General features: G+C 44.3%; 2 protein-coding genes across 9 annotated transcripts; both read right to left on the bottom strand.

Annotated features, from left to right (window-relative positions):
- Positions 1-3,234: 3,234 nt before the first annotated feature.
- Positions 3,235-16,246, bottom strand: LOC110528373 (zinc finger protein 76). 4 transcript variants are annotated; one of them, XM_036983972.2, is made up of 13 exons: positions 16,145-16,246; positions 13,220-13,319; positions 13,006-13,089; positions 12,817-12,894; positions 12,435-12,625; positions 12,024-12,209; positions 10,208-10,409; positions 7,621-7,800; positions 5,812-6,015; positions 5,620-5,711; positions 5,186-5,347; positions 4,953-5,066; positions 3,235-4,866 (listed from the first exon to the last, which is right to left on the bottom strand). In XM_036983972.2, exons 2-13 carry the CDS (start codon positions 13,290-13,292, stop codon positions 4,777-4,779), a joined length of 1,656 nt encoding a protein of 551 aa, XP_036839867.2. In that variant the 5' UTR covers positions 13,293-13,319; positions 16,145-16,246; the 3' UTR covers positions 3,235-4,776. The 4 variants fall into 4 exon arrangements, with proteins under 4 accessions (XP_036839867.2, XP_090097898.1, XP_090097897.1 ...); XM_090241772.1 differs by having other exon boundaries at positions 5,620-5,708; XM_090241771.1 differs by lacking the exon at positions 16,145-16,246 and adding an exon at positions 14,158-16,121.
- A 225-nt stretch (positions 16,247-16,471) lies between these two features.
- On the bottom strand, positions 16,472-27,872 carry LOC110528371 (bombesin receptor-activated protein C6orf89 homolog). Of its 5 annotated transcripts, none has more exons than XR_016497396.1 (8): positions 27,507-27,869; positions 26,680-26,967; positions 26,144-26,309; positions 25,881-26,029; positions 25,545-25,693; positions 21,172-21,307; positions 20,686-21,051; positions 16,472-19,364 (listed from the first exon to the last, which is right to left on the bottom strand). XR_016497396.1 is itself a non-coding variant. In XM_021610391.3 (8 exons), exons 2-8 carry the CDS (start codon positions 26,866-26,868, stop codon positions 19,282-19,284), a joined length of 996 nt encoding a protein of 331 aa, XP_021466066.2. In that variant the 5' UTR covers positions 26,869-26,967; positions 27,507-27,872; the 3' UTR covers positions 16,472-19,281. The 5 variants fall into 5 exon arrangements, 4 of the variants coding, with proteins under 4 accessions (XP_021466066.2, XP_021466067.2, XP_090097916.1 ...); XM_021610391.3 differs by having other exon boundaries at positions 20,928-21,051; positions 27,507-27,872; XM_021610392.3 differs by having other exon boundaries at positions 20,928-21,051; positions 26,680-27,000.
- Positions 27,873-27,960: the final 88 nt, after the last annotated feature.

Raw genomic sequence — 27,960 nt, 5'->3', positions numbered from 1 at the left:
TTGTATTCCCCCAAGGTCGTGACATGTTGGGTGTTGTTTCTCCCTCCTCTCTCCCCCTTGAGCTGTTGTCATCTGCTTATTGGGTCAGGGTGATATGATCAAACCCAGACCTCTGGGGTGACTGAACAATAGCCAAACTACTCTACGTCAGAGCAACAGTATGTGTTACAAGGCCCAAATCCCCATCATCAGTGGCAAGTAGCCTAGTGGTTAGAGCGTTGGGCCAGTAACCAAAAGGTCATTGTAAATAAGAATTTGTTCTTAACTGACTTGTCTAGTTAAATAAAAATCAGTGTGACGAAAAGACTGAGAAAGGGGGCAGGAGGGTGGGGTGCCTTGTGAGAATTTGCCTACGAGGAGATAAACCCCCACCACCTTCTGTATTATTGGCCAACGTGCAATCATTGAAAAACAAACGGGACGATCTACGATCAAGATTATCCTACTAAAGGGACATTAAAAACTGTAATATCTTATGTTTCACAAGACTTGGCTGAACGACGACACAGATAATACAGAGCTGGCTGGCTTCTCTGTGTTTCGGCAGGACAGAGCACGACTCCAACACCATCATTAAGTTTTCTGATGACAAAACAGTGATCACCGACAACGATGAGACAGCCTATAGGGAATAGGTCACAGACCTGGCAGTGTAGTGCCAGGACAACAACCTCTTCCTCAATGTGAGCAAGACAAAGGAGCTGATCGTGGACTATAGGAAAAAGAGGGCCTAACAGACTCCCATTAACGTCAACGGGACTGAAGTGGAGCGGGTCGAGAGTTTCAAGTTCCTTGGTTTCCACATCACCAACAAACTATCATGGTAAAAACATACCAAGACAGTCGTGAAGAGGGCATGACAACACCTTTCCCCCTCAGGATACTGAAAAGATTTGGCATGGGTCCTCAGATCCTCAAAAGGTTCTACAGCTGCACCATCGAGAGCATCCTGTACGGTTGCATCACCGCCTGGTATGGCAACTGCTTGGCATCTGACAGTAAGGCACTACAGAGGGTAGTGCGTATTTGTCCAGTACATCACTGGGGCCAAACAACAGGACTAATGATGAAGCCTTTTCTATAATGAATTGTGTGTCAGCATGCTTGTGTATGAGTAAATGAGAGATCCTGCACGTGTTTGTGTGTCAGCATGCTTGTGTATGAGTAAATGAGAGATCCTGCACGTGTTTGTGTGTCAGCACATCATTCCAACACACAGATTCATATCACTCAGATCTGGATAACAGAGGGAGGAGCCTAGGTCACTCCTCGACCTCCTACACAGGTTGCACTGTACACCTCTGGCAAGAAGCCAGCTCCTGTGAATGTCTCTTTGTTCATCAGATTAGTAAACCAAGATGACAGCTGATTATACTAACGGTGAGGTGTGTTGTTTTAGTTATGGCTAGAGCCAGCCACCCTATCAGCCACAAACACAACACATGAGAGGTCTTACGACGTCAACCAACCCAATCAAAAACATTTTTGTTGTTTATGAGACCCACCTAATGCTTTTAGGCCACCAAGTCAACAAAACCAATGTTAAATCAGCAAGTAGTCAAAGTATCCTGAAATTGTAATCTGAAGGGAATCCTCCCCAACCCACCAGTCCCAACGCACTATTTATGAAACACTAGTCTGGCATCACTTAGCTGAAGGAGGTGATTATAGGCTATAAGGGGGTTTCACTGAGTGTTCTACTTCAGGGAGTTTGTGTGTGGGAAAGTGTGTGAGATTTGAGTGTGTTTTGGTGCTAGGCCTTGAGATGTGTGTGTGTGTAGTTGTGTGTGTTGGTACTAGGCGTAGGCCCTATTCTCCCCATTCTCCTTTCAGACAGGATGCAGCCAGGGCCGCTCTAACACGTGTCAGTAATCAGAAGAACTACAGGAAGCGAGGGAGCACGGAGAGCTGGGAGGACCACAATAGAGTAGGTTGTCCAAAGCTCCTCTCTCTCTGGCTCTGCTCTATATTTCTCCTAACCTCCTCTTACATGTCTTTCTTTGTACCTCTCCTCGGTTCTCCTGTCTCAAATCTCTATTTACAGTTTCACCTCTCACTCTCCCTTTACACCAACTCCTTTGGCTCTGCTCTCTCTACCTTCTCTCTCTCACTCACTGCAGCTGTTGGTCCCGATGAGGCGTTATGTCACAGCGGCCCCTGCCAATCAGGTGCTGTTGTCAAGGGAGAACAGAGCAGCAAAGCAGAGGAAAGGAAGTAGGAAGGGTGGAGAGGAGGAAGGGTTTGGTGTGTCCTGTGGTCTGCCTGGTGGGAGCTGGTGTAGATTATGGGTGTGTTCCTCTGCCCAGACGTTGCTGACGCATTACAGATCTAACTACACCTGGCAAGGTACTGTATTTTACGTATCAGATAACCACAACATATGTTATAGCAATCTGTCTGACGATGACGTGGCATCCGACCATTGGTTGATGCATGTAAAGTCTGAGCAGGGGAATGTGACCAAAACACGGTTGTTAAAGGCTCTCCTCCTTCTGAACAGCTATGAGATCCAGATCACCATACCTCCGTGTTTAGTTCATTTTCTTGGCCTGAACAACAACCACCACCACCACGAGAGTCGTGATAAAGGGGGGACTAGTTGGAGTGTGACGGGGCTGGAATGCACTGATCCTGGGGATGAGAGAGGGCTGGGCTGCTGCTTTGCCATCTGCCCCTTTGTGTGAGAGGCTGGAGGGTGCAGGGAGGGGGTGGGCACAACAAGTGGCAACCCATAACAAATGAGAAAGGTGGAGACAGCTAGTGGTGGAATGCAAAGATTCAATGGTGACCACATGTTTTGTCTCTCGTTAGTTTTAATCCCAGGTTATTTTTCCACCCTTTTTTCTTTAGCCATGATTTGAGTTGTTTCATTAAAACATGCATGAGTGAATTATCATTCAAGACTCATCTGTCTCTCCTGTTTCCTTGACCTATTATTACATTAAGATGCACTGTTTGTACAGTGACGTTTTATGGTGTTACTGTCTTTGTCTTGTTAAAAAATAACTTTTAAACATGCACATTATGCCGTAAACAAAACATCTCATAGGAGAGACTTAATCAAAGACAAGAAGCTAATCTTTCTGAAAGAAGGAAAACACCATAGCTGACTGAGGTCTTTCTCAAAAACATTTTCTTGGTTGAGGGATATTTTAGGTGTGAGTCTGCCCTCTGGTGGTGAAAAGACAATCAGAAATAATATCAGCCAGAAAAGCATTGTGAGAGACACACAGCAACGGTAAAGCTATTTATTGACAAATGTACACCTCGGCAACGTCAGCATAGATCCAGATACACGTTGCAGCTTGATACCGCTGATTTTGGGCTCTGTAGTTTTGCAGTTCATTTCTTCAATGACGTAGACAAGGCCAACTTTTAGCTCCTCAGACAGACAGTCTACCTCTGAACAGTTTCACAAGTGTTTCAGTTGAAAGAATCCATCTGTTTAAGAGCACTCTTCAAACCAAAACTTCAGAGTAGACGCAGAAGTACACAGTACTGGAAAACTCACTGCAATCAGACAAATACAAAACCAACGTTCTTGTATCATGATATGCCAATTTGAAGAACGTATAAAAGCGTCTGCTATCACGATATGCCTATTTAGCAGACACTTATCCATTCTTGTATCACGATATGCCCATTTAGCAGACACATATCCGTTCTTGTATCATGATATGCCCATTTAGCAGACACTTTTATCCGTTCTTGTATCATGATATGCCCATTTAGCAGACGCTTTTATCCTTTATTGTATCATGATATGCCATTTAGCAGACGCTTTTATCCATTATTGTATCATGATATGCCATTTAGCAGACACTTTTATCCTTTATTGTATCATGATATGCCATTTAGCAGACGCTTTTATCCTTTATTGTATCACGATATGCCCATTTAGCAGACGCTTTTATCCATTATTATATCATGATATGCCATTTAGCAGACGCTTTTATCCATTATTGTATCATGATATGCCATTTAGCAGACGCTTTTATCCATTATTGTATCATGATATGCCATTTAGAAGACGCTTTTATCCATTATTGTATCATGATATGCCATTTAGCAGACGCTTTTATCCATTATTGTATCATGATATGCCATTTAGCAGACGCTTTTATCCATTATTGTATCATGATATGCCATTTAGCAGACGCTTTTATCCATTATTGTATCATGATATGCCATTTAGAAGACGCTTTTATCCATTATTGTATCATGATATGCCATTTAGAAGACGCTTTTATCCATTATTGTATCATGATATGCCATTTAGCAGACTCTTTTATCCATTATTGTATCATGATATGCCATTTAGCAGACGCTTTTATCCATTATTGTATCATGATATGCCATTTAGCAGACTCTTTTATCCATTATTGTATCATGATATGCCATTAGCAGACGCTTTTATCCATTATTGTATCATGATTATGAAGACTAAAGGTAAAATCAAACTGGAGCTAGCTTTAGTGCAGGTGCTGCTTCTCAGAAGCAGCAGGATGAGTATGCTACTGTATTGTGGCTAAAACAAACAAAGATCAATCTGCTCATGCTCACATCTGAACATTCTAAAGCCAGTCTCCATGACAACAGCTTCACGGAGTCTCTCTCTGATTGGTTCCCGAGATAGGAGTTCTGCTCACTCTGTGCCTGTTGCAGGAGACAGGGCTCCAGGAGTGCTGTGGAGCTGGTCGGCGCTAAGCAGGTACCGTGTCGTACCCAGGGAAAGATGCTCTGTTTGGGGGAGGTAGGTGTGTCTCAGCAGATCTCTCATGTGTCCTCGTCCTGAACCAGCCCTCCCTGCTGGATGGCAGCTGTCGCCATGCTGATGGCCTCCTCCAACGTCTGCTGCTCCTCCAGCTACACACACACACAATTAACAAATCAGTGTAATGCTCAGTGTCACTTACAGGTTGTTAATCTTGGTGTGTGTACTCTATACTGACCTGAACAGCAATCTGGGTGCCATTAGCCGTGGCCAGCAGTGCGACCTGCTGGTAGTGAGGGCCGGAGCCCTGCAAGCCGCCTGTCATAATACCCTCCGATGTCACTATGGCAACCTGGAGAGGAAAGAAAAACCACATGATGATCCACTTTACAGGACAAACATTGACATGCAAGAGCAAATACTGATTCACACAGATAGCTTAGTGTGGGCTAAGATGTGTGTGCAACATACTGGCTGCAGCTCCTTGCCCTCCCCTGTAACCATGGTGATGTGGTGGTGTCCCTTGGCGGCCATGTCTGTCTGGTGGGTCGGCAGGGAAATGGTTGTGCCGTCCTGCGTTACCATGGTGATGGCCGTGCTGAGTGCCTGTAGGTCCTCTGTCGACAGACCCACCTGCCAGAACAGAACCAATCAAACTGAAGGACAGAGAACCAACCGTTTTTTATAATACAGTAAAGCTCTGATAAATGCAACAGCTTGAGGTTGTCTTGACAGCATGTGCTAAACCGAAGCATGCTGCAATCAAATGAATGGGAATGGAAAACTATTGCATGTTTCAGGAGTTGACTGCATCCACAAAGTCTTTGGTGGGACAGCTGAAAGCTTATGCTATTTTCTATCTATATCACACAAGCTGAATTACTAGATAGGAAATTATTAACTACCTGAGAACCAATGATAACCTGGGAATCCGACCCATCCTCTTTCTGCTCCGCCCCCTCCAGGAAGGAGGCCTGTGATTGGTCATCCACCGCTTCTGCAACAGAGACAGAGGCAGCCAATTAATTAATGAATACTGTTCACCTTCTGTCCTCAGCTGGTGTTTGTTACAGGAGTGTGTGTGTGTGTGTACATACCTTCCCCGTCCTCTGTGGCCTCAAAGTCTCCGTGCGTGGTGCGTTTGTGCATGGCCAGCGTGGAGGTCTGTCTGTAAGTTTTGCCACAGTGGTTGCAGGTGTAAGGTTTGCAGTGTGTGTGAACCACATGGTGCTTGTACAGGCTGGAGTACTCTGTAAATCGCTTCCCACAACCAGGGACTGTACACAGGTAGGGCTTCTCCCCTAGAGGAGAGAGAGAGAGAGATAGAGAGGGAGGGAGAAAGAGTGGAGCACTTAGTTCATGTCAATTTTAACTGGGTGGTTCGAGCCCTGAATGCTGACTGGCTGACAGCTGTGGTATATCAGACCGTACACCACGGGAATGACAAAACATGTATTTCTACTGCTCTAATTACGTTGGTAACCAGTTTATAATAGCAGTAAGGCACCTCGGGGGTATGTGGTATATGCTGTATCCACGCACTCTGCGTTGCGTGGTACATAAGACCACACCTCCTCGAGCCTTATTGCTTAAGTATCTAACAAAGCAGTAATGTAACCTCTCACCTGTGTGTACTCTCATATGATTTAAGTAGTGTGTGTGTCTTACCTGTGTGTATTCTCATATGATTTAAGTAGTGTGTGTGTCTTACCTGTGTGTATTCTCATATGATTTAAGTAGTGTGTGTCTTACCTGTGTGTATTCTCATATGATTTAAGTAGTGTGTGTGTCTTACCTGTGTGTACTCTCATATGATTTAAGTAGTGTGTGTGTCTTACCTGTGTGTACTCTCATATGATTTAAGTAGTGTGTGTGTCTTACCTGTGTGTATTCTCATATGATTTAAGTAGTGTGTGTGTCTTACCTGTGTGTACTCTCATATGATTTAAGTAGTGTGTGTGTCTTACCTGTGTGTACTCTCATATGATTTAAGTAGTGTGTGTGTCTTACCTGTGTGTACTCATATGATTTAAGTAGTGTGTGTGTCTTACCTGTGTGTACTCTCATATGATTTTAGTAGTGTGTGTGTGTGTCTTACTAGTTTGTACTCATATGATTTTAGTAGTGTGTGTGTGTGTCTTACTAGTTTGTACTCATATGATTTTAGTAGTGTGTGTGTCTTACTAGTGTGTACTCTCATATGATTTTAGTAGTGTGTGTGTGTGTGTCTTACCAGTGTGTATTCTCATATGATTTTAGTAGTGTGTGTGTCTTACCTGTGTGTATTCTTATATGATTTTAGTAGTGTGTGTGTGTGTCTTACTAGTGTGTACTCTCATATGATTTTAGTAGTGTGTGTGTGTCTTACCAGTGTGTATTCTCATATGATTTTAGTAGTGTGTGTCTTACCTGTGTGTATTGTCATATGATTTAAGTAGTGTGTGTCTTACCTGTGTGTATTGTCATATGATTTAAGTAGTGTGTGTGTGTGTGTCTTACCTGTGTACTCTCATATGATTTTAGTAGTGTGTGTCTTACCTGTGTTTATTGTCATATGATTTAAGTAGTGTGTGTGTGTCTTACCTGTGTGTACTCTCATATGATTTTAGTAGTGTGTGTGTGTGTGTGTTTCTTACCTGTGTGTACTCTCCTATGATTTTAGTAGTGTGTGTGTCTTACCTGTGTTCATTGTCATATTATTTTAGTAGTGTGTGTTTCTTACCTGTGTTTATTGTCATATGATTTAAGTAGTGTGTGTGTGTCTTACCTGTGTGTACTCTCATATGATTTTAGTAGTGTGTGTGTGTTTCTTACCTGTGTGTATTCTCATATGATTTTAGTAGTGTGTGTGCATCTTACTAGTGTGTACTCTCATATGATTTTAGTAGTGTGTGTGTGTTTCTTACCTGTGTGTATTCTCATGTGGTTCTTGTAGTTGGTAGCACTGGCAAAGCCTCGTCCACAGGATGGTTCAGGGCACATGTACGGGCGTTCTCCTGTGTGTGTTCTGATGTGGACTTTCCTGATGTTAGAGGTGGTGAAGGAACGACCACAACCTTCAAACGGACACTTAAACGGCTTCTCACCTGACAGAAGGAGAAGTGTCAGGGGAAGATATGGAGAGAAGGAATGAAAGACAAAAGAGGGAGACAAGGGGGATATTAGATATGGGAAAGAGCACTTACAGCCCTGGAACACACACCTAAACACTGTCCCATCTAACAAAGAGGGAGGGGAACAAGGAGGGAGAGAGAGCGTAAAAGGATTAGACAGGGTGGAGAAATACAGAGATGAGGAGACTGAAGAAAAGAGAAAATGACAGTAAGAGGAAAAGTAGTGGTGGGGGAAAGTGTGTGTGTGCCCGGGTCCTACCACCCGTCCCCGTCCGTGTCGCCTACTACCCGTCCCCGTCCGTGTCGCCTACTACCCGTCCCCGTCCGTGTCGCCTACTACCCGTCCCCGTCCGTGTCGCCTCCTACGACCCGTCCGTGTCGCCTCCTACGACCCGTCCGAGTCGCCTCCTACGACCCGTCCGTGTCGCCTCCTACGACCCGTCCGTGTCGCCTCCTACGACCCGTCCGTGTCGCCTCCTACGACCCGTCCGTGTCGCCTCCTACGACCCGTCCGTGTCGCCTCCTACGACCCGTCCGTGTCGCCTCCTACGACCCGTCCGTGTCGCCTCCTACGACCCGTCCGTGTCGCCTCCTACGACCCGTCCGTGTCGCCTCCTACGACCCGTCCGTGTCGCCTCCTACGACCCGTCCGTGTCGCCTCCTACGACCCGTCCGTGTCGCCTCCTACGACCCGTCCGTGTCGCCTCCTACGACCCGTCCGTGTCGCCTCCTACGACCCGTCCGTGTCGCCTCCTACGACCCGTCCGTGTCGCCTCCTACGACCCGTCCGTGTCGCCTCCTACGACCCGTCCGTGTCGCCTCCTACGACCCGTCCGTGTCGCCTCCTACGACCCGTCCGTGTCGCCTCCTACTCCCCGTCCGTGTCGCCTCCTACGACCCGTCCGTGTCGCCTCCTACGACCCGTCCGTGTCGCCTCCTACTCCCCGTCCGTGTCGCCTCCTACGACCCGTCCGTGTCGCCTCCTACTCCCCGTCCGTGTCGCCTCCTACTCCCCGTCCGTGTCGCCTCCTACGACCCGTCCGTGTCGCCTCCTACGACCCGTCCGTGTCGCCTCCTACGACCCGTCCGTGTCGCCTCCTACGACCCGTCCGTGTCGCCTCCTACGACCCGTCCGTGTCGCCGCCTACTCCCCGTCCGTGTCGCCTACTCCCCGTCCGTGTCGCCTACTCCCCGTCCGTGTCGCCTACTCCCCGTCCGTGTCGCCTACTCCCCGTCCGTGTCGCCTACTCCCCGTCCGTGTCGCCTACTCCCCGTCCGTGTCGCCTACTCCCCGTCCGTGTCGCCTACTCCCCGTCCGTGTCGCCTACTCCCCGTCCGTGTCGCCTACTCCCCGTCCGTGTCGCCTACTCCCCGTCCGTGTCGCCTACTCCCCGTCCGTGTCGCCTACTCCCCGTCCGTGTCGCCTACTCCCCGTCCGTGTCGCCTACTCCCCGTCCGTGTCGCCTACTCCCCGTCCGTGTCGCCTACTCCCCGTCCGTGTCGCCTACTCCCCGTCCGTGTCGCCTACTACCCGTCCGTGTCGCCTACTACCCGTCCGTGTCTGTGTCGCCTACTACCCGTCCGTGTCTGTGTCGCCTACTACCCGTCCGTGTCTGTGTCGCCTACTACCCGTCCGTGTCTGTGTCGCCTACTACCTGTCCGTGTCCTACTACCTGCCCGTGTCCTACTACCTGCGTGTGTCCGTGTCCTACTACCTGCCCGTGTCATACCTGCACTTGTCCGTGTCCTACTACGTCCGTGTCCTACTACCTGCCCGTGTCCTACCTGCGCTTGTCCGTGACCTACTACCTGCCCGTGTCCTACCTGCGCTTGTCCGTGTCCTACTACCTGTCTGTATCCTACTACCCGCGTGTGTCCGTGTCCTTCTACCCGCGTGTCCGTGTCCTACTACCCGCGTGTGTGCGTGTCCTACTACCCGCGTGTGTGCGTGTCCTACTACCCGCGTGTGTGCGTGTCCTACTACCCGCGTGTGTGCGTGTCCTACTACCCGCGTGTGTGCGTGTCCTACTACCCGCGTGTGTGCGTGTCCTACTACCCGTGTGTGTGCGTGTCCTACTACCCGTGTGTGTGCGTGTCCTACTACCCGTGTGTGTGCGTGTCCTACTACCCGTGTGTGTGCGTGTCCTACTACCCGTGTGTGTGCGTGTCCTACTACCCGTGTGTGTGTGCGTGTCCTACTACCCGTGTGTGTGTGCGTGTCCTACTACCCGTGTGTGTGCGTGTCCTACTACCCGTGTGTGTGTGCGTGTCCTACTACCCGTGTGTGTGTGCGTGTCCTACTACCCGTGTGTGTGTGCGTGTCCTACTACCCGTGTGTGTGCGTGTCCTACTACCCGTGTGTGTGTGCGTGTCCTACTACCTGTGTGTGTGCGGACATGCTTCTGGAGGTCTCCGGAGGTTTTGAAGGCCTTGAAGCACATGTCTTCAGGACACTTGTATGGTTTCTCTCCAGTGTGTGTCCGTAGGTGACTCTTCAGGCCGTAACCTGTAGCAAACGCCTTTCCACACGTCAACACATCACACCTGTATGGCCGGACACCTGTGTGAGCCCTCTCATGCACCTGACAAGACAGGGTCAACGTTAATGTAACATGAATATCTTCTCAAGTGGGAACAAATGTGTGTACAGTGGCAAGAAAAAGTATGTGAACCCTTTGAAACTACCTGGATTTCTACATAAAATGGTCACAACAGACAAACAGTCTGCTTAAACTAACACAATCATTTGTGTATTTGTCTTGTCTATATTGAATACATAACTTAAACATTTACAGTGTAGGTTGGAAAAAGTATGTGAACCCCTAGGCTAATGACTTTTCCAAAAGCTAATTGGAGTCAGGAGTCAGCTAACCTGGAGTCAAATCAATGAGACGAGATTGGAGATGTTGGTTAGAGCTGCTTTGCCCTATAAAAAACACTCACAAAATGTGAGTTTGCTATTCACAAGAAGCATTGCCTGATGTGAACCATTAAGAATTGTTGCCTTGCATAAAGCTGAAAAAAAAATGAAAAAAAAAAAGTATCTCTGAAAGCCTTGATGGTCATCAGTCCATGGTAAGACAAAGTGTCTATAAATGGAGAAAGTTCAGCACTGTTGCTACTCTCCCTAGGAGTGGCCGTCCTGAAAAGATGACTGCAAGAACACAGCGCAGAATGCTCAATGAGGTTAAGAAAAATCCTAGAATGTCAGCTAAAGACTTCTCTGGAACATGATAACATCTTTGTTGATGAGTCCACGATACGGAAAACATTAAACAAGAATGGTGTTCATGGGAGGACACCACAGAAGAAGCAACTGCTGTCTAAAAAAAATAGCTGCACATCTGAAGTTTGCAAAAGTGCACCTGGATGTTCCACAGCGCTTCTGGCAAAAATATTCTGTGGACAGATGAAACTACAGCTGAGTTGTTTGGAAAGAACACACAACACTCTGTGTGGAGAAAAAAAAAAGGCACAGCACACCAACATCTCATCCCAACTGTAAAGTATGGTGGAGGGAGCATCATGGTTTGGGGCTGCTTTGCTGCCTCAGGGCCTGGACAGCTTGCGATCCTTTTTCTGTCCATGAATTCCCAAGTTTATCAAGACATTTTGCAGGAGAATGTTAGGCTATCTGTCCGCCAATTGAAGCTCAAGACAAGTTGGGTGATGCAATAGGACAACGACCCAAAACACAGAAGTAAATCAACAACAGAAGAAAATACACCTTCTAGAGTGGCCCAGTCAGAGTCCTGACCTCAACCAGATTGAGATGCTGTGGCATGACCTCAAGAGAGCAATTCACACCAGACATCACAAGAATATCGCTGAACTGAAACAGTTTTGTACAGAGGAATGGTCCAAAATTCCTCCTGACCGCTGTGTAGTTCTGATCCGCAACTCCAGAAAACGTTTGGTTGAGGTTATTGCTGCCAAAGGATGTTGCACTGTGAATGTTCACACTGTGTGTTCAATAAAGATAATTGTGTGAGTGTTATTAGTTTAAGCAGACTGTGTTTGTCTATTGTTGTGACCTAGACAAAGATCAGATCAAATTTTATGACCAGTTTATGCAGAAATCCAGGTATTTCCAAAGGCTTCACATACTTTTTCTTGCCACTGTATGTGTGTGGTATCTTAATGTGGGGTACTGTGGTCCGAGGGTCAGTGTGTGCTGTAGAGGGTGTGTGTGGTACCTTGAGGTGGTGTGCTGTGGTGTAGAGACGTCCACAGCCCTCGTAGTCACAGCGGAATGTCTTCTCAGCCGTCTGCTGACCCTTAGGGGAACCCCACGACCCCATCACCTGTACAATAGGCTCTATGTCCTGCAGTCCATTGGTACTGCTCATGGTCTCATCCACCTCCACCTCAGACCCCGTCATCTGGGGAGAAAACAGGGGAGAACAGAGTTTGAGAGCATTATATTGATTAAAAGTACAACATGACTTATTCCACCAGAAGTAGAACTGCATAGTATCTGTGAGAGAGAGAAAGACACATGGGGGGGGGGGGAAACTGAGCGTTCAAGAAAAATAACAAAAAAAATATTTACAGGAAACCGTGAGTGACAGAACACGAGTGATACAACAGCAGGAAAAGAGCGAGACCTTGGCGTAGTTCTCCAGGGTGGTGATGGTGTCTGTGTCCACGGTGTCGTCTGTAGCTAGCTCCTCCAGGCCACCCCCTGGCTGCAAAGTCAGGATGGTGCTGCCAGTCTGCAGGCCTGAGGGGTGGTGGATGTACGCCGTGCTGCCATCCTCCAGCTGCACCGCCTCCACCGCACTGGGATCATACCCATCTGCAGGGGTTAGAGGTTAGATGGTCCTCTTTGAAAATGTTTGAGATGACTTCCCTTCCTCCTTTGCAGAAGTAATAATAACTGATGTGTGGCTGGATAATGATAAAACAAGATGATGATGACCCTATTGCTTCAACAAGCCAACCTTTCCTAGAGTGGTGAATACAGCATCTGGTTAGATGCTAATATACCTTTGGGTGTGTGGTGGATGTATGCCGTGGTCCCGTCCTCCAGCTGCACTGCCTGGCCGTCCTCAAAGGGCAGGGGCTCTGGGGAGACGACAGGAAAACAGCATCAGGAGAGGTATGAGCTCACAGAACACACAAAAGGTTATTCACAAACCCTCCGGCAGACATGTTGTTCTGAGGGTGTACACGGACCTTTCTGCTGTACAGTAACCTGCTGAATGTAGGCTGTAGTACCATCCTCCAACTGAATAGTATCGCCTTCCACTAGGTTGCCATCTGATGAAATCAGTATATTGTTGATATCAGTGGCAGTCATACATACTCATACTGGTGGACATGTAAATGTTAGCTTTGAGTTGTGCATTTCATAATTTTTTAGCAGTGTGTGAATGTGTGACTTTGTCACCTTTGATGGCTTGTTCAATGTAGGCTGTGGAGCCATCACTGAGGGCAACAGCCTGCAATCCCAAACTCTCCATCCTTCTGCTCAGCTACAGATGCTCTTTCTGACAATAAGAGAGAGACAGAGACACATAGCTACTGAAACTCCACTGCCGAGACAGGCAGTTGCTATGAGCTGACACTCTCCTACTACACACACACACTATGGAGGATCCCCAGCAATCCTGTGTACTGCTGCATTGTGTTGTTTATTATGTAGCTACTGTCCTAACATCTTGCTCTGTAGCAAGGTTATATTCCCTGGGTCAGCTGATGTGACCTCAATGCAGTGATGATGACCTAGGGGTTGTGTGGTAGCTTGACACCTCAACTGTCAATGGACATAGCTATCTGCTTATGATCAAGTTTCTACAAGGGTTTATGGCCATCCGGTTGTCCTGTGCTATTATTGAAAGTTTAGGTAGACACAGGTCAAGAGACACACTCTTGCCTGGATCTAGCTGGTATAGGGTGTAATCATTATCATCCAAGAGTTGCAAACGAGAGTTTCTATTTGACAAATTCAGGTATGTTTATCCCCGTTTTGTTCAGGTTAAGAATAGTTTTTCAACAGAATCGGAGGAACAAATACACCCCTGATCACACGTAAACAGAGTACACTTTCATAGCAGCCACGTTGTATTCCTTTCTCTTCCCTTCTGGACTTTAATGCACAACACATCAGCTGTATGTGACCAGTTGAAAAAAACCTTTCCAAGCCAAATCGCTACACAGCTACTGTACATCGTTGTCACCATATTAGCTAAAGCAATGTCAGCATAGCTAATAGAACTAACACATTAGTAAACCCGCTACAATCATGCAGTAACATTTGTGTACAGTCAGTAAGCAGTTACACAGGCAGGCCCCAGTGGCAATAAATGAGTAACACCAAAAGCTTACCTTGAGTTGGAAGAGTTCCAGTGTTGTGTTGGAAAGTCATAGCCAGCTAGCTAACATAGCATCCCTCTGTTTGAGCAGGGTGTTTCAGTAGGCTACACTAGCTAGCTGCATTTGCTAGCTAAGTAAGAGAAACTGAAAGTGCTTCTTCATTTTGGAAGAAATCAATTTCTTCAAAACTGTTCAACTATTGTCTTTCTCTCTCTGTTGTTCTGCCCCTGAACAAGGCAGTTAACCCACTGTTCCTAGGCCGTCATTGAAAATAAGAATTTGTTCTTAACTGACTTGCCTAGTTAAATAAATATATATATTTTTTAAATGCTCCAATATCTAGTGGAAAGCCTTGTGTCATAGCAACAAAGGAGACCAACTCCATATTAATACCCGTAATTTTGGAATGAGATGTTCGACGAGCAGGTGTCCACATACATTTGCTGTATTAGTGTACACAGAGTGTACAAAACATTAGGAACACCGGCTCTTTCCATGACAGGCTGACCAGGTGAATTCAGGGGAAAGCTATGATCCCTCATTGATGACACAAATCAGTGTAGATGAAGGGGAGGAGACAGGTTAAAGTTTTTTAAAGACCTGAGACCGGTTGTGTATGTGTGCCATTCAGAGGGTGACCCTTTATTTAACTGGGCATGTCAGTTAAGAAAAAAATCTTATTTACAATGACGGCCTACACTGGCCAAACCCGAACGACGCTGGGCCAATTGTGCGCAGCCCTATGGGACTCTCAATCACGGCCGGTTGTGATACAGCCTGGATTCGAACCACGGTGTCTGTAGTGAAGCACCTAACACTGAGATGCACCTCCTGAGATGGCTGCACCACTCAGGAGCAAAATATTGAAGTATATTTGAACAGGGTGTCAATAACTGCAATGCTGCTGGGTTTTTCACACAACAGTTTGTGTTTATCAAGAATGGTCTACCTGCCAAAGCACATCCAGCCAACTTTGGGAAGGATTGGAGTAGACATGGGCCAGCATCCCTGTGGAACGCTTTCGACACCTTGTTGAGTCCATGCCCTGACAAATTGAGGCTGTTCTAAGGGCAAAGTGGGGTGCAACTGAGTATTTGGAAGGCATTCCTATTTTTTTCTACACTCAAATCACATACGTGTTTAACATATGTTATTGCGGGTGTAGCGAAATGCTTTTGTTTCTAGCCCCGACAGTGCAGTAATATCTAACAAGTACACTCAGTATATACTACAGGGATCTACACTAGAGCTAATTGTCACTGTACCGGTTTAGATGGGTTCTTTGTTGGTAATGAGAGAGGTTTGTGAATGGTTTAATTCATTATTCTACAGCTGGTTACTGTAGCGGACCACACAGCTAACGTTAGCTTTCATCCGAGTCAATAATTACTGGGAATATAGTATAACAATATGCCATGAATCCTATAGTTAATTAGTGAAGAAGAAATGTGGACTCATAGTCAATTTCAAATGGCAAGCTAAGTTAACTGCTTAACCAACAGGCTAGAGGTCGAGTGACAGCTAGGCATCTAGTAAGCTAACGTCGCCATTACACTGAAAGGTAAAGTTAGCTGGCTGGCTATGGCTAGTTTTAACTTCAACAAACACATTTTCTTCGCCAACTAAGTCACATAACACCATAAATTACCCTAATAGTAAATAGCTAGCGCCACAACTTTGACTACGTTTACAATATATTTTTTGACGTGACTAACTAGCTAAATAGCTAAGGCGCACGGCAGTAGAAATACAACCAGGCCTCATTCACTACAACACGTTTGCGCTTGAATCAGACATTTGCAACGCAACCGGGTTACTCCCATCGGTAACGCCGATAATCGATCCCTAACAAAGCGTTTTCTATTTCTTGATATTTCTTCTCAAACGCTAAAGAAATCCAGAAAATCACAAGCTCTTTATTTTCCCCTCCATATCCCCCATTTTTATATCCCATCTCTCCCTCGGTTTGACAAGTTGCAGCGCAAACTGGGATACTCACCTCCAGCAGACCGCCATGCACCAGGCACCACAGAAGCACCCGGGAACCTGAATGGTATGAAAACGAGTTGGATCATTACACCACCAGTCACCAGATTGATCTAGGGTCAGTTTTGTCGTACTGACCTCAAAGGTGTTGTTCCCGGGGTGCGTAGGACTGGTTATAGATACTTTTTTTAGGATCAGCAATTTCTGCAGGCTGTTCAGATATGTAAAAGGTGAACATTTACTTCTTGAAAATATGTAGCAGTAGCCAACATAGGAAAAAGCCCTGAAAGTACTTACTTTTTGTCAATCTCTGCATATAACTGACAAGCAACACAGCACACAGTAGAGCAGAAAACATTTATAAACATGATATAAACATTCAGCATCTGACAAGAGTGCAGAAAATCAAACTATTTGATATAATGCTCTCTGATTACGATCCAACACAGATTATTGCACATTTTATAAGGTCTCATTTTTTCAAGGGATATCTGAAAATACAATGGTCAAATCAGTGTGGATTTCCATGACACCTATTAGACACACACACACAGACACTTGTTTTGGTTGTGTGTGTAAACCTAGACTCACATTGCAATTTGATCACACAAAGCTATTATTCAAAGCCAATTTAAACAAGTTGAATTGTCTTGTATTTTCAGCTGGTGTACAAACTGAAAGTAAAAGGCACACAAACAAAATGTAAGAATGGGAAGAATAGAAATCCGGCACATAACAGCTCTACTACCAATTCTTAGACTTGCTTTCAATGAGAATGACAGATATATAACTCACATTTCTATGTGAATTTGGTCAGGTGGCCCAGAAAGTTAAATATTGCAGCTTTAAAGCCAGCAACATACATTACCCTGTTTTCATCAAAGTATCCAGTGCAGCCTGCTTGAAGGACAACATTAGTAGTAGTCTTAACCTTGCTAACAGAAACAAAACTAAATCATTTAACATACTGTAAGTAAGGCGTGATAAGAAAAAGGCAAGCTTGAACTCAAGGCAAATGTTTCAGGATCAGGAAGGAGATGATAGCGGTTGGTGAAAGCTGAGGGCCTTGAACCAAATATATACTTTGAGCAGCAAAGACAATGATAAAGATCTCACCCACCCAACTGGGCTTCGAGTAAAGAGATCAAACACCACCCAACTGGGTTTCAGACTGGGTTATCCACCCAGAAAACTGACTCAAATAAGGACATTTTTTGGCACTATCCTCAGAGTTCATACAAAGGGAATTGGATATGTGTACTACCAAAGAACAGATGCATTCACAGTATGTATATACACAATATGGCAGTAGTACATGCCAATACATCCCCAGTCATGAAGTCTAACCGTAATAACCACTGTTAATAATTTAGGCTTCAATACATGGACATCATTTGAACATGACAAAATAATAAAAGCAGCTCTGATAACAGAATTCCCTTGAAAATACACAGGTACCTGCTCAAATAAAGGAAACACCAACATAGTGTCTTAATATGGTGTTGAGCCATCAGAACAGCTTCAATGAGCCTTGGCATAAATTCAACAAGTGTCTGGACCTCTATTGGAGGCACCATTCTGCCACGAGAAATTCCATAATTTGCTGTTTTGTTGGAGGAAAACGCTGTCTCAGGTTATGCTCCTGAATCTCCCATGTATTCAATTGAGTTGAGATCTGGTGACACACCACTTAAACCCCCTATGCTCCTTTGAGACCCTTCTTTCAAAGTCACTGACATCTCTTCTCCTAGCCATGGTAGATAATGGGCAACCGGGCATTTTTATACATGACGCTAAGCATGATGGGATGTTATTTAATTAACTCAGGAACCACACCTGCTTTCAATATACTTTGTATCCCTCATTTACTCAAGAGTTTCCTTTATTTTGGCAGTTACCAGTACATAATCACATTGTTATTGATGCATTGAGAAAACCAAAGTGACAAGTCTAAAAACAGATTTACTTAAAACGGTGACAATGTATAACTTAACAATATGGCCATAACTTGACATTGTGTAAAATTGTGAATTCTGAGAGATTAAAACTGTATAAATATTATGTTCAGCAATAGAACAGGATCAATTCTCAGAACGGCGACAGTGTGACAACATCAAACACTGACATTGTCAACAAGTTCCGGATAGCTAAAGTGCTTACATGGGCGAATGGACGACAGGGGGAAAAAGCAGAGACAAAACAAAAACTATCAGTGAAAAGAACATTAACATACAGCATTTAAAATTATGGCACAAGCACTTACCGTCAACTATATATTAAATACAATTTCTGCACTTTGTTATCAAAAGCAATTCACCTTAAATGTAGAAATCAATTTTACACATCCTCCTAACCAACTGTCATTGTTACATTAGCAGCGACATGTTGAATTTAGATGAATACAGACCAGTTCATAAGTGAGTAGATGAGGGAGGGCAGCACTGCAAAACTGTCCAATTCTGGATGTGATTTGATTGCAACTAAAATACATAACCAAAATAATCTTGAACATTCCAACTGAACACAGCATAGGAGCAAAGGCCTTCTGATGTTCCAAAAATTAGATCAGTCACCCTCTCCATTTCTCTTCTTTGGGCTGAATGGGAGAACGTTCCAGCCTCTTCCTCACCAACACACATCTCCCAGCCCGAGTGTGGTCCCTCCCTGCTTATAATCATCCAGTTGCCACAGATCTGTGAAGGGATATCAATGAAGAGGCACAGGTAGGGGCTAGAGATGAGTTTGATATTAGGCCAGAGAGGGGTGAGGTTTAGGGATTGGTTTGGTATTAGGCAAGAGAACAGTAGGGGCTAGGGATGAGTTTGATATTAGGCCAGAGAGGGGTGAGGTTTAGGGATTGGTTTGGTATTAGGCAAGAGAACAGTAGGGGCTAGGGATGCGTGTAGTATTAGGGGAAACTCTTCAGTCTCTTTTGTGCCTGTGGAAAGTATACTTTTCCAGACCTAGAGAGGAGGGTGGGACAAGCCTACAAGGGACAGTTAAAAGGTCCAATCACAGGAAGTGATATTCTCAGCCGGTAAAAAGTCTGGACTGGAGTGAGGGTTTAAGAGTTCTGGATGGCAAGTCCAAACCCTCCATCCTCCTCCCCTTTACTCCCATTCTGTCTCGTTCAGTTTTTCCTCTCCTCCCTCAGAAAGTGGAACCGTCACAAACAATGTTCTGGTCTCGGCCGGGGAACAGCTCCATCTGCCAGTAGCGCGGGTCAGCATATACTGGCAGGGTCAAAGCACAAAGGTCAAACTAAATGCAAACTTGTATAGGTCTATAAAAAAAAAAAGGATTTTGTTACAGCCTAGCACAAACTAGAGGTCGACCGATTATGATTTTTCGACGCAGATACTGATTATTGGAGGACCAAAAAAAACAGATACCAATTAAATTGGCCGTTTTTAAAATGTATATACATCTATAATAATGACAATTACAACAATACTGAATGACCAATGAACACTTATTTTAACTTAATATAATACATCAATAAAATCTATTTAGTCTCAAATAAATAATGAAACATGTTCAATTTGGTTTAAATAATTCAAAAACAAAGTGTTGGAGATTAAAGTAAAAGTGCAACACGTGCCAGGTAAAAAAGCTAACGTTTAAGTTCCTTGCTCAGAACATATGAAAGCTGGTGGTTCCTTTTAACATGAGTCTTCAATATTCCCAGGTAAGAAGTTTTAGGTTGTAGTTATTATAGGACTCTCTCTCTATACCATTTGTATTTCATATATCTTTGACTATTGGATGTTCTAATAGGTACTTTAGTATTGCCAGCCTAATCTCGGGAGTTGATAGGCTTGAAGTCATAAACAGCTCAATGCTTGAAGCATTGCGAAGAGCTGCTGGCAAACAGTGTTTGAATGAATGCTTATGAGCCTGCTGCTGCCTACCACCACTCAGTCAGACTGCTCTATCAAATCATAGACTTAATTATAACATAATAACACACAGAAATGAGCCTTAGGTCATTAATATGGTAAAAACCGGACACTATCATTTCGAAAACAAAACGTTTATTCTTTCAGTGAAATACGGAACCATTCCGTATTTTATCTAACGGGGGGCATCCATAAGTCTAAATATTCCTGTTACATTGCACAACCGTCAATGTTATGTCATAATTATGTAAAATCCTGGCAAATTAGTTCGCAACGAGCCAGGCGGCCCAAACTGTTGCATATACCCCGACTCTGTGTGCAATGAACGCAAGAGAAGTGACACAATTTCCCTAGATAATATTGCATGCTAACATTAATTTCTTAAAACAATATATACTTGTGTATTGATTTTAAGAAAGGCATTGATGTTTATGGTTAGGTACATTCGTACAACGATTGTGCTTTTTTCACAAATGCACTTTTGTTAAATAAGTAGGCTGTGATTCAATGATAAATTAACAGGCTCCGTATCGATTATATGCAATGCAGGACAAGCTAGATAAACTAGTATTATCATCAACCATGTGTAGTTAACTAGTGAATGTTAAGATTGATTGTTTTTTTAAGGTAAGTTTAATGCTAGCTAGCACCTTACCGTGGCTCCTTGCTGCACTCTCAGAACAGGTAGTCAGCCTGCCACGCAGTCTCCTCGTGGAGTGCAATGTAATCGGCCATAGTCGGTGTCCAAAAATGCCGATTGTTATGAAAACTTGAAATCGGCCCCAATTAAATTGGCCATTCCGATGAATTGGTCAACCTCTAGCACAAACACACCATATTCAAATAATGAACTAAAAAATTAACACAGTATACGTGTAAGTACATTTGTGTTCTCACCCATATCTCCCGGTCCCAGCCAGAGGTTGAAGGAGCTACAGTGTTTTTGACAGCGGTGGACAGGGACCACTCGAACCGTGGGTAGCCCTTCTCCTACCACCAGCCAGCCCAGCACACGCACCCCCTAAAACACACACACACACACACAATACCACTGTACCAACATGCTGCTGAATCACACCAAACACCATAACAACAAACATGCATGTTTGTATATTTGGGCTGTGTTAGAGGCCAGACTCACTCTGCTCTGAGAGTTGGCACTATGCGTGACCAGGCAACGCTGCAGTGTTGTTCCAGCGCTGTCCAGTAGAGGACATAGCTCAGCTTTGGGGAACAGCCACCTCAACACCTTCTCTCTGGCACCAGATGCAAACCTCCTAGGGAGTGGAGGGTGGAGGAGAGGTGATTTAGTCAGATGAGAATAACAGAAATGCATCCTTGTTTTCTTTCCTTGGAGACCTGTTTTTAAAGTGACCAAGTCATGCTCATTACAGTGCAGTCAGAAATAGTATTCAGACCCCTTGATTTTCCCCCCACATTGTTAAGTTAGTCTTATTCTAAAAAAATATATATTCCCCTCAATCTACACACAATACCCCATAACAACAAAGCCAACAGGTTTGAGATTGTTTATTTTTAAATATCACATTTACATAAGTAGTCTGACCCATTAGTAGGTACTTTATTGAAGCACCTTTAGCAGTGATTACAGCCTTGAGTCTTCTTGGGTATGACACCACAACTGTATTTGGGGAGTTTCTCCCAGTCTTCTCTGCAGATCCTCTCTAGCTCTGTCAGGTTGCTGCACAGCTATTGTCAGGTCTCTTCAGAGATGTTCGATCGGGTTCAAGTCCGGGCTCTGGCTGGGCCACTCAAGGACATTCAGGGACTTGCCCGAAGCCACACCTGCATTGTATTGGCTGTGTGTTTAGGGTCGCTGTCCTGTTAGAAGGTGAACTGTTGCCCCAGTAGGATGTCCGGAGTAGGTTTTCATCGAGGATCTCTCTGTACTGTGTCGTTCATCGTTCCCTCAATCCTGACAAGTCGTCCAGTCCCTGCCGCTGAAAAACATCCCCACAGCATGATGCTGCCACCCCCATGCTTCACCGTAGGGATGGTGCCTGGGTTCCTCCAGACATGACACTTGGCATTCAGGCCAAAGAGTTTAATATTGGTTTCATCAGACCAGAGAATATTGTTTTTCATGGTCAGAGTCCTTTAGGTGCCTGGCAAACTCCAAGGGGGCTGTCATGTGCCTTTTACTGAAGAGTGGCTTCCATCTGGACACTCTACCATAAAGGACTGATTGGCGGAGTGCTGCAGAGATGTTTGGGTTTCTGGAAGGTTCTCCCATCTTCACAGAGGAACTGACCAAGGCCCTTCTCCTGCGATTGCTCAGTTTGGACGGGCGGGGGTTCTAGGAAGAGTCTTGGTGGTTCCAAACTTCTTCCATTTCAGAATGATGGAGGCCACTGTGTTCTTGGGGGACCTTCAATGCTGCAGACATTTTTTTGGTACCCTTCCCCAGATTCTGTCTCAGAGCTCTACGGCCAATTCCTTCAAACTCATGGCTTGGTTTTTGCTATGACATACACTGTCAACTGTGTAACCTTATATAAACAGGTGTGTGCCTTTCCAATTCATGTCTAATCAATTGAATTTACCACAAGTGGACTCCAATGAAGTTGTAGAAACAGCAAGGATGTGCAATGGAAACTTTCAAATCTCATAGCAAAGGGTCTGAATCATTATGGAAATAAGTTATCTGTTTTACCTTTGCAAACATTGTTTTCACTTTGTCATTATGGGGTATTGTGTGTAGATTGCTAAGGAAAAAAAAAAAAAAATGTATTCAATTTTATAATAAGTCTTAATGTAACAAAATGTGGAAAAGGGAAGGGATCTGAATACTTTCCAAATGCACTGCATGTGTGTGTAGTTGTGTGTCTGTGTTTATCTACAGTGCCTTGCGAAAGTATTCGGCCCCCTTGAACTTTGCGACCTTTTGCCACATTTCAGGCTTCAAACATAAAGATATAAAACTGTATTTTTTTTGTGAAGAATCAACAACAAGTGGGACACAATCATGAAGTGGAACGACATTTATTGGATATTTCAAACTTTTTTAACAAATCAAAAACTGAAAAATTGGGCGTGCAAAATTATTCAGCCCCTTTACTTTCAGTGCAGCAAACTCTCTCCAGAAGTTCAGTGAGGATCTCTGAATGATCCAATGTTGACCTAAATGACTAATGATGATAAATACAATCCACCTGTGTGTAATCAAGTCTCCGTATAAATGCACCTGCACTGTGATAGTCTCAGAGGTCCGTTAAAAGCGCAGAGAGCATCATGAAGAACAAGGAACACACCAGGCAGGTCCGAGATACTGTTGTGAAGAAGTTTAAAGCCGGATTTGGATACAAAAAGATTTCCCAAGCTTTAAACATCCCAAGGAGCACTGTGCAAGCGATAATATTGAAATGGAAGGAGTATCGGACCACTGCAAATCTACCAAGACCTGGCCGTCCCTCTAAACTTTCAGCTCATACAAGGAGAAGACTGATCAGAGATGCAGCCAAGAGGCACATGATCACTCTGGATGACCTGCAGAGATCTACAGCTGAGGTGGGAGACTCTGTCCATAGGACAACAATCAGTCGTATATTGCACAAATCTGGCCTTTATGGAAGAGTGGCAAGAAGAAAGCCATTTCAGATATCCATAAAAAGTGTCGTTTAAAGTTTGCCACAAGCCACCTGGGAGACACACCAAACATGTGGAAGAAGGTGCTCTGGTCAGATGAAACCAAAATTTAACTTTTTGGCAACAATGCAAAACGTTATGTTTGGCGTAAAAGCAACACAGCTGAACACACCATCCCCACTGTCAAACATGGTGGTGGCAGCATCATGGTTTGGGCCTGCTTTTCTTCAGCAGGGACAGGGAAGATGGTTAAAATTGATGGGAAGATGGATGGAGCCAAATACAGGACCATTCTGGAAGAAAACCTGATGGAGTCTGCAAAAGACCTGAGACTGGGACGGAGATTTGTCTTCCAACAAGACAATGATCCAAAACATAAAGCAAAATCTACAATGGAATGGTTCAAAAATAAACATATCCAGGTGTTAAAATGGCCAAGTCAAAGTCCAGACCTGAATCCAATCGAGAATCTGTGGAAAGAACTGAAAACTGCTGTTCACAAATGCTCTCCATCCAACCTCACTGAGCTCGAGCTGTTTTGCAAGGAGGAATGGGAAAAAATTTCAGTCTCTCGATGTGCAAAACTGATTGAGATACACCCCAAGCGACTTACAGCTGTAATCGCAGCAAAAGGTGGCGCTACAAAGTATTAACTTAAGGGGGCTGAATAATTTTGTACGGCCAATTTTTCAGTTTTTGATTTGTTAAAAGTTTGAAATATCCAATAAATGTCGTTCCACTTCATGATTGTGTCCCACTTGTTGTTGATTCTTCACAAAAAAATAGTTTTATATCTTTATGTTTGAAGCCTGAAATGTGGCAAAAGGTCGCAAAGTTCAAGGGGGCCGAATACTTTCACAAGGCACTGTACATATGCACGCACACCAGGTAGCCTAGCGGTTAAGAGTGTTGGGCCTGTATCCTGGAAAGGTCTCTGGTTCGAATCCCAGAGCCAACTAGGTGAAAAATCAATGTGCCCTTGAGCAAGGCACTTAAACCTTAATTGCTCCTCTAAGTCGCACTCGATAAGACCCAGGGTGGAAATTGTACTTTTTGTTCCAACGGCCACTGTGGCATGCAGATCAAAACAAATCTACCAGCCACTCTTATTTTCTTACCAGCCTAAGTGTTTTTTCATCATAATCACACCAAAAATCACAAATGAGTATGCTTTGTAATGTGGTATATTGCTGAATTCAATTTCATTTTTGTGAACTGTCTTTTAACCAATGTATGTCAAATAAATCATTTAGATACAATAGTAAAAAGTAAAACCGCTTAACAATTCTACAACTGAACATCAACAAGTGCCTTCCCTGCCACAAAATTCTGAGTGATACGACTTGTTAATTATTATTACTTCAGGGTACATATGTTTATTTATGAGCACACAAATAAATTCAGGAGCACAATTAAATTATGTGAGTGTCTTAATGATAAGACATGACTAAACATTTACGAATAAAAAGGTTTTTGCAGTGTTCCATGCTCAATCAAGCACAAATATTTGAGTGATTAGGTGACAATTTTTCAGCTGCCCCTTTAAAAAGGGGCAGGCCATTACTGTGGTGGCAGCACTCAGTGTCTGTCAGGGATGAGATTGAGAATCTCTGTGTCAGACAGTTGCAACAAACGCAAAATAATATTGAACAACTAGCCAAGAAACATGAGGACAAAGCCACACTTTAGTAGCCTTTCAGGTCAATTTGACTAACTTCTACATTTGGGCTTCGGTTTAAAATAAAATTAAAATAAATATTTAAAAAATGTTCCCAAATGCTGTGTGACCAGCCGCCAATGTGGCTGGTGATATTTTTACCCACCAATGCCAAAATCTACCCGCATTTGGCGGGTGTTAATTTCCCACCCTGCTAAATGTCTAAAATGTCAAATGTAATGTAAATGTACCAGAGCAGGGTAAAGTTTGCAGGGCCCTGTGGAAAACCCTCATCATGTGACAGTAGGTTATCTTCCTCCAGTAGTATACTCATGGAGCTGGAGTGGGCTGAGTAGAGCTCCTCTAGCTGCTGCCTCTGCAGACACAGAGACTCCCCACCCTACATAAAGACAGAGGACATATGTCAGGCACAGCCGCAGACAAGACTAACTGCTGATGTTATCTAAATGAACTAGCTCAATAAAGATCATTCTGTGGTGGATCCGTAAACAATGAGCAGACTTGACCCTCACTTTCAGGGAAATTGTTGTTTTTCAGTCTTTCTTTATTGTTAGTGGTGGTCGTACCTTGAGCAGCACAGGCTGTGGACCTCTGCGCATGGCTGCAGACTCTCTGAGTGTTTCAGGGACCTCCAGCACAGAGGACACCTCAGCACAGCCAGAACAGTTGACCAGGCCCTGTTGCAGAGCCCCTGCACTCCACCACTCATGGAAACCTACAGGAGAGAGAGAGAAGCTGCTGTTACACACACTGGCTAGGAACAAAGACCCATTGTCTATAGTGAACAACTATGGATAGTGTCTAAAATAGTGTTTTAGACTTACTGTACCTTGCAGGTTGTATTTCTTGGCAATGGGCAGAGCCAGCAGTCTGATGTGGCTGAGGGGGGATGACCAGTTATGTCCCCCCGTGTACGTCACACCTAGCTGGGGCCGAGTCTGGGGGTAGGTGAAGGCCAGCACCACCACCACCAGAAAGCCTACTGCTACCACAAACTACAGTATGGAAAAAGAGGAACTAGTGAGAGGATGGTTCATCAATGCAGGGATTGATATTAAGGGTTGCCTTATTGACCAGGGCAAGTGACCTGAGCAATCATGCAAGATGAGCCTGCTCTGTGGTTTCCCCATTGGGTAGGTGATTGTGTTTTACTGAAAACAAACAAAATGCAAAGAATTCTATCAGTCTGTTCTTTCTGGTTCCTCCCATGTAGGTGCAAATAGCCACTTTAGATTTTTCTGCAAGCGATCAATCTTTGGGCAACCCAAAAATACTCCTGACTTTCCCGATGGGCAAGTGCCTTTTAGACAGTCCCTGTGTATGATCTTACATGAGTGTGTGTGTGTGTGTGTGCGCGCATCTTACCTTGATGGTGGCTCGAAGGATGGGGAATTGTGGTGGGTCTCTTCGAGGCTCGTTGGTCTCCAAGACTTGTTTGATAAACTTCTCGATCTCCCGCTCTGACATGCCATAGCGATACCCCGACTGGCGGAGAATATCGATGCTCTCAGACAGCTTGTCGTAGATGCAAGGCTCACTCAGTGTGGTGCCCATGGCAAACAATGCGGTCCAACTGATTTCAGTCAACAGTTAATTTAGGAGGACAGTGCCTCTAGCCTTCCGGTTGCAGCTGCGTCACTCATATTGTCTTCCCTGTTTGAAGTTGAAGAGGTTGGTAAGAAAGCACTTCCAAAGCCCCAGACAGAAGATACACAAACAATGCTGATTATTTGGCTGAACATGGCATTGGACTGTGGTCAAAACAGACACCGTGTCAATGTCAACACATGCATATGTGAACTTTATGCAATAAGTAGTAATTTGCATGTGTGAACAATATCAACAAACAATTTAGAGGTTAAAAAAAAAGAAAGTTGGACAGAAGCTAAACAGGCAGATAAATCTTTCCTTCGAAATCCACAATGTACAGAACGCATCTAACGTTACTAAGTTCAACTCGAAGTCAATCTAACCATTGTATATATTTATGTTATTCTAACGTTGTCGTTTTACCTTTATCATACAGTGAGTGTGCCAGCGACAGCAGTGGGGTAAACAAATAAACAATGCTAACGTTAGCTAGCTAATTGGCTAGGACCCTAACTTAGCTTTTCTACTTTTAACAGGTATAGCTAGCTAGATTTCATAAGATCAAGGAAACGTCATATTTCAAACAGTGATCTTGAACTCACCGTTTTTTTTAAATTGTTCTTTTTTTTTTTTTTACAGATCTATTGTCTCGTTCATATTTAGCTTCGTGTCGACCAAGCAACCTTTCCCACTTGCTTGCTGTTTGAGAATTTGCGGTCGTCACTAGTTACCACAGCCTTAAAGTCATAAACCACCTCCGCCAATTTCTACAATTTATCTTCTTAAAATCAAATTTTAGACCGAACTTTAATCACACTGCAAATAACCCCAACCTAAATATTTGTTTTCATAAACTTTTATGATAGGCCTATAGACAATTTTACTTTGTGGCTGTGGTAACTAATGGAAACCAGAATTTACCGATGTCACTTGACTTCCCTGTTGGACAGATTCACCTTGAGACTGTCAACAGCAGATTCGTGTAGTAAAACTCAAGATTGATGTTTAAAAAAAACAATTGGTAAAATATGAATTATATAGTCTATATTAATACAC

Source organism: Oncorhynchus mykiss, chromosome 7 (assembly GCF_057628025.1).
Source record: "Oncorhynchus mykiss isolate SJ-2025 chromosome 7, ASM5762802v1, whole genome shotgun sequence".
NCBI lineage: Eukaryota > Metazoa > Chordata > Actinopteri > Salmoniformes > Salmonidae > Oncorhynchus > Oncorhynchus mykiss.
The sequence above is the reverse complement of the archived record's forward strand: the minus strand, read 5'-3'. Positions and strand labels throughout refer to the sequence as shown.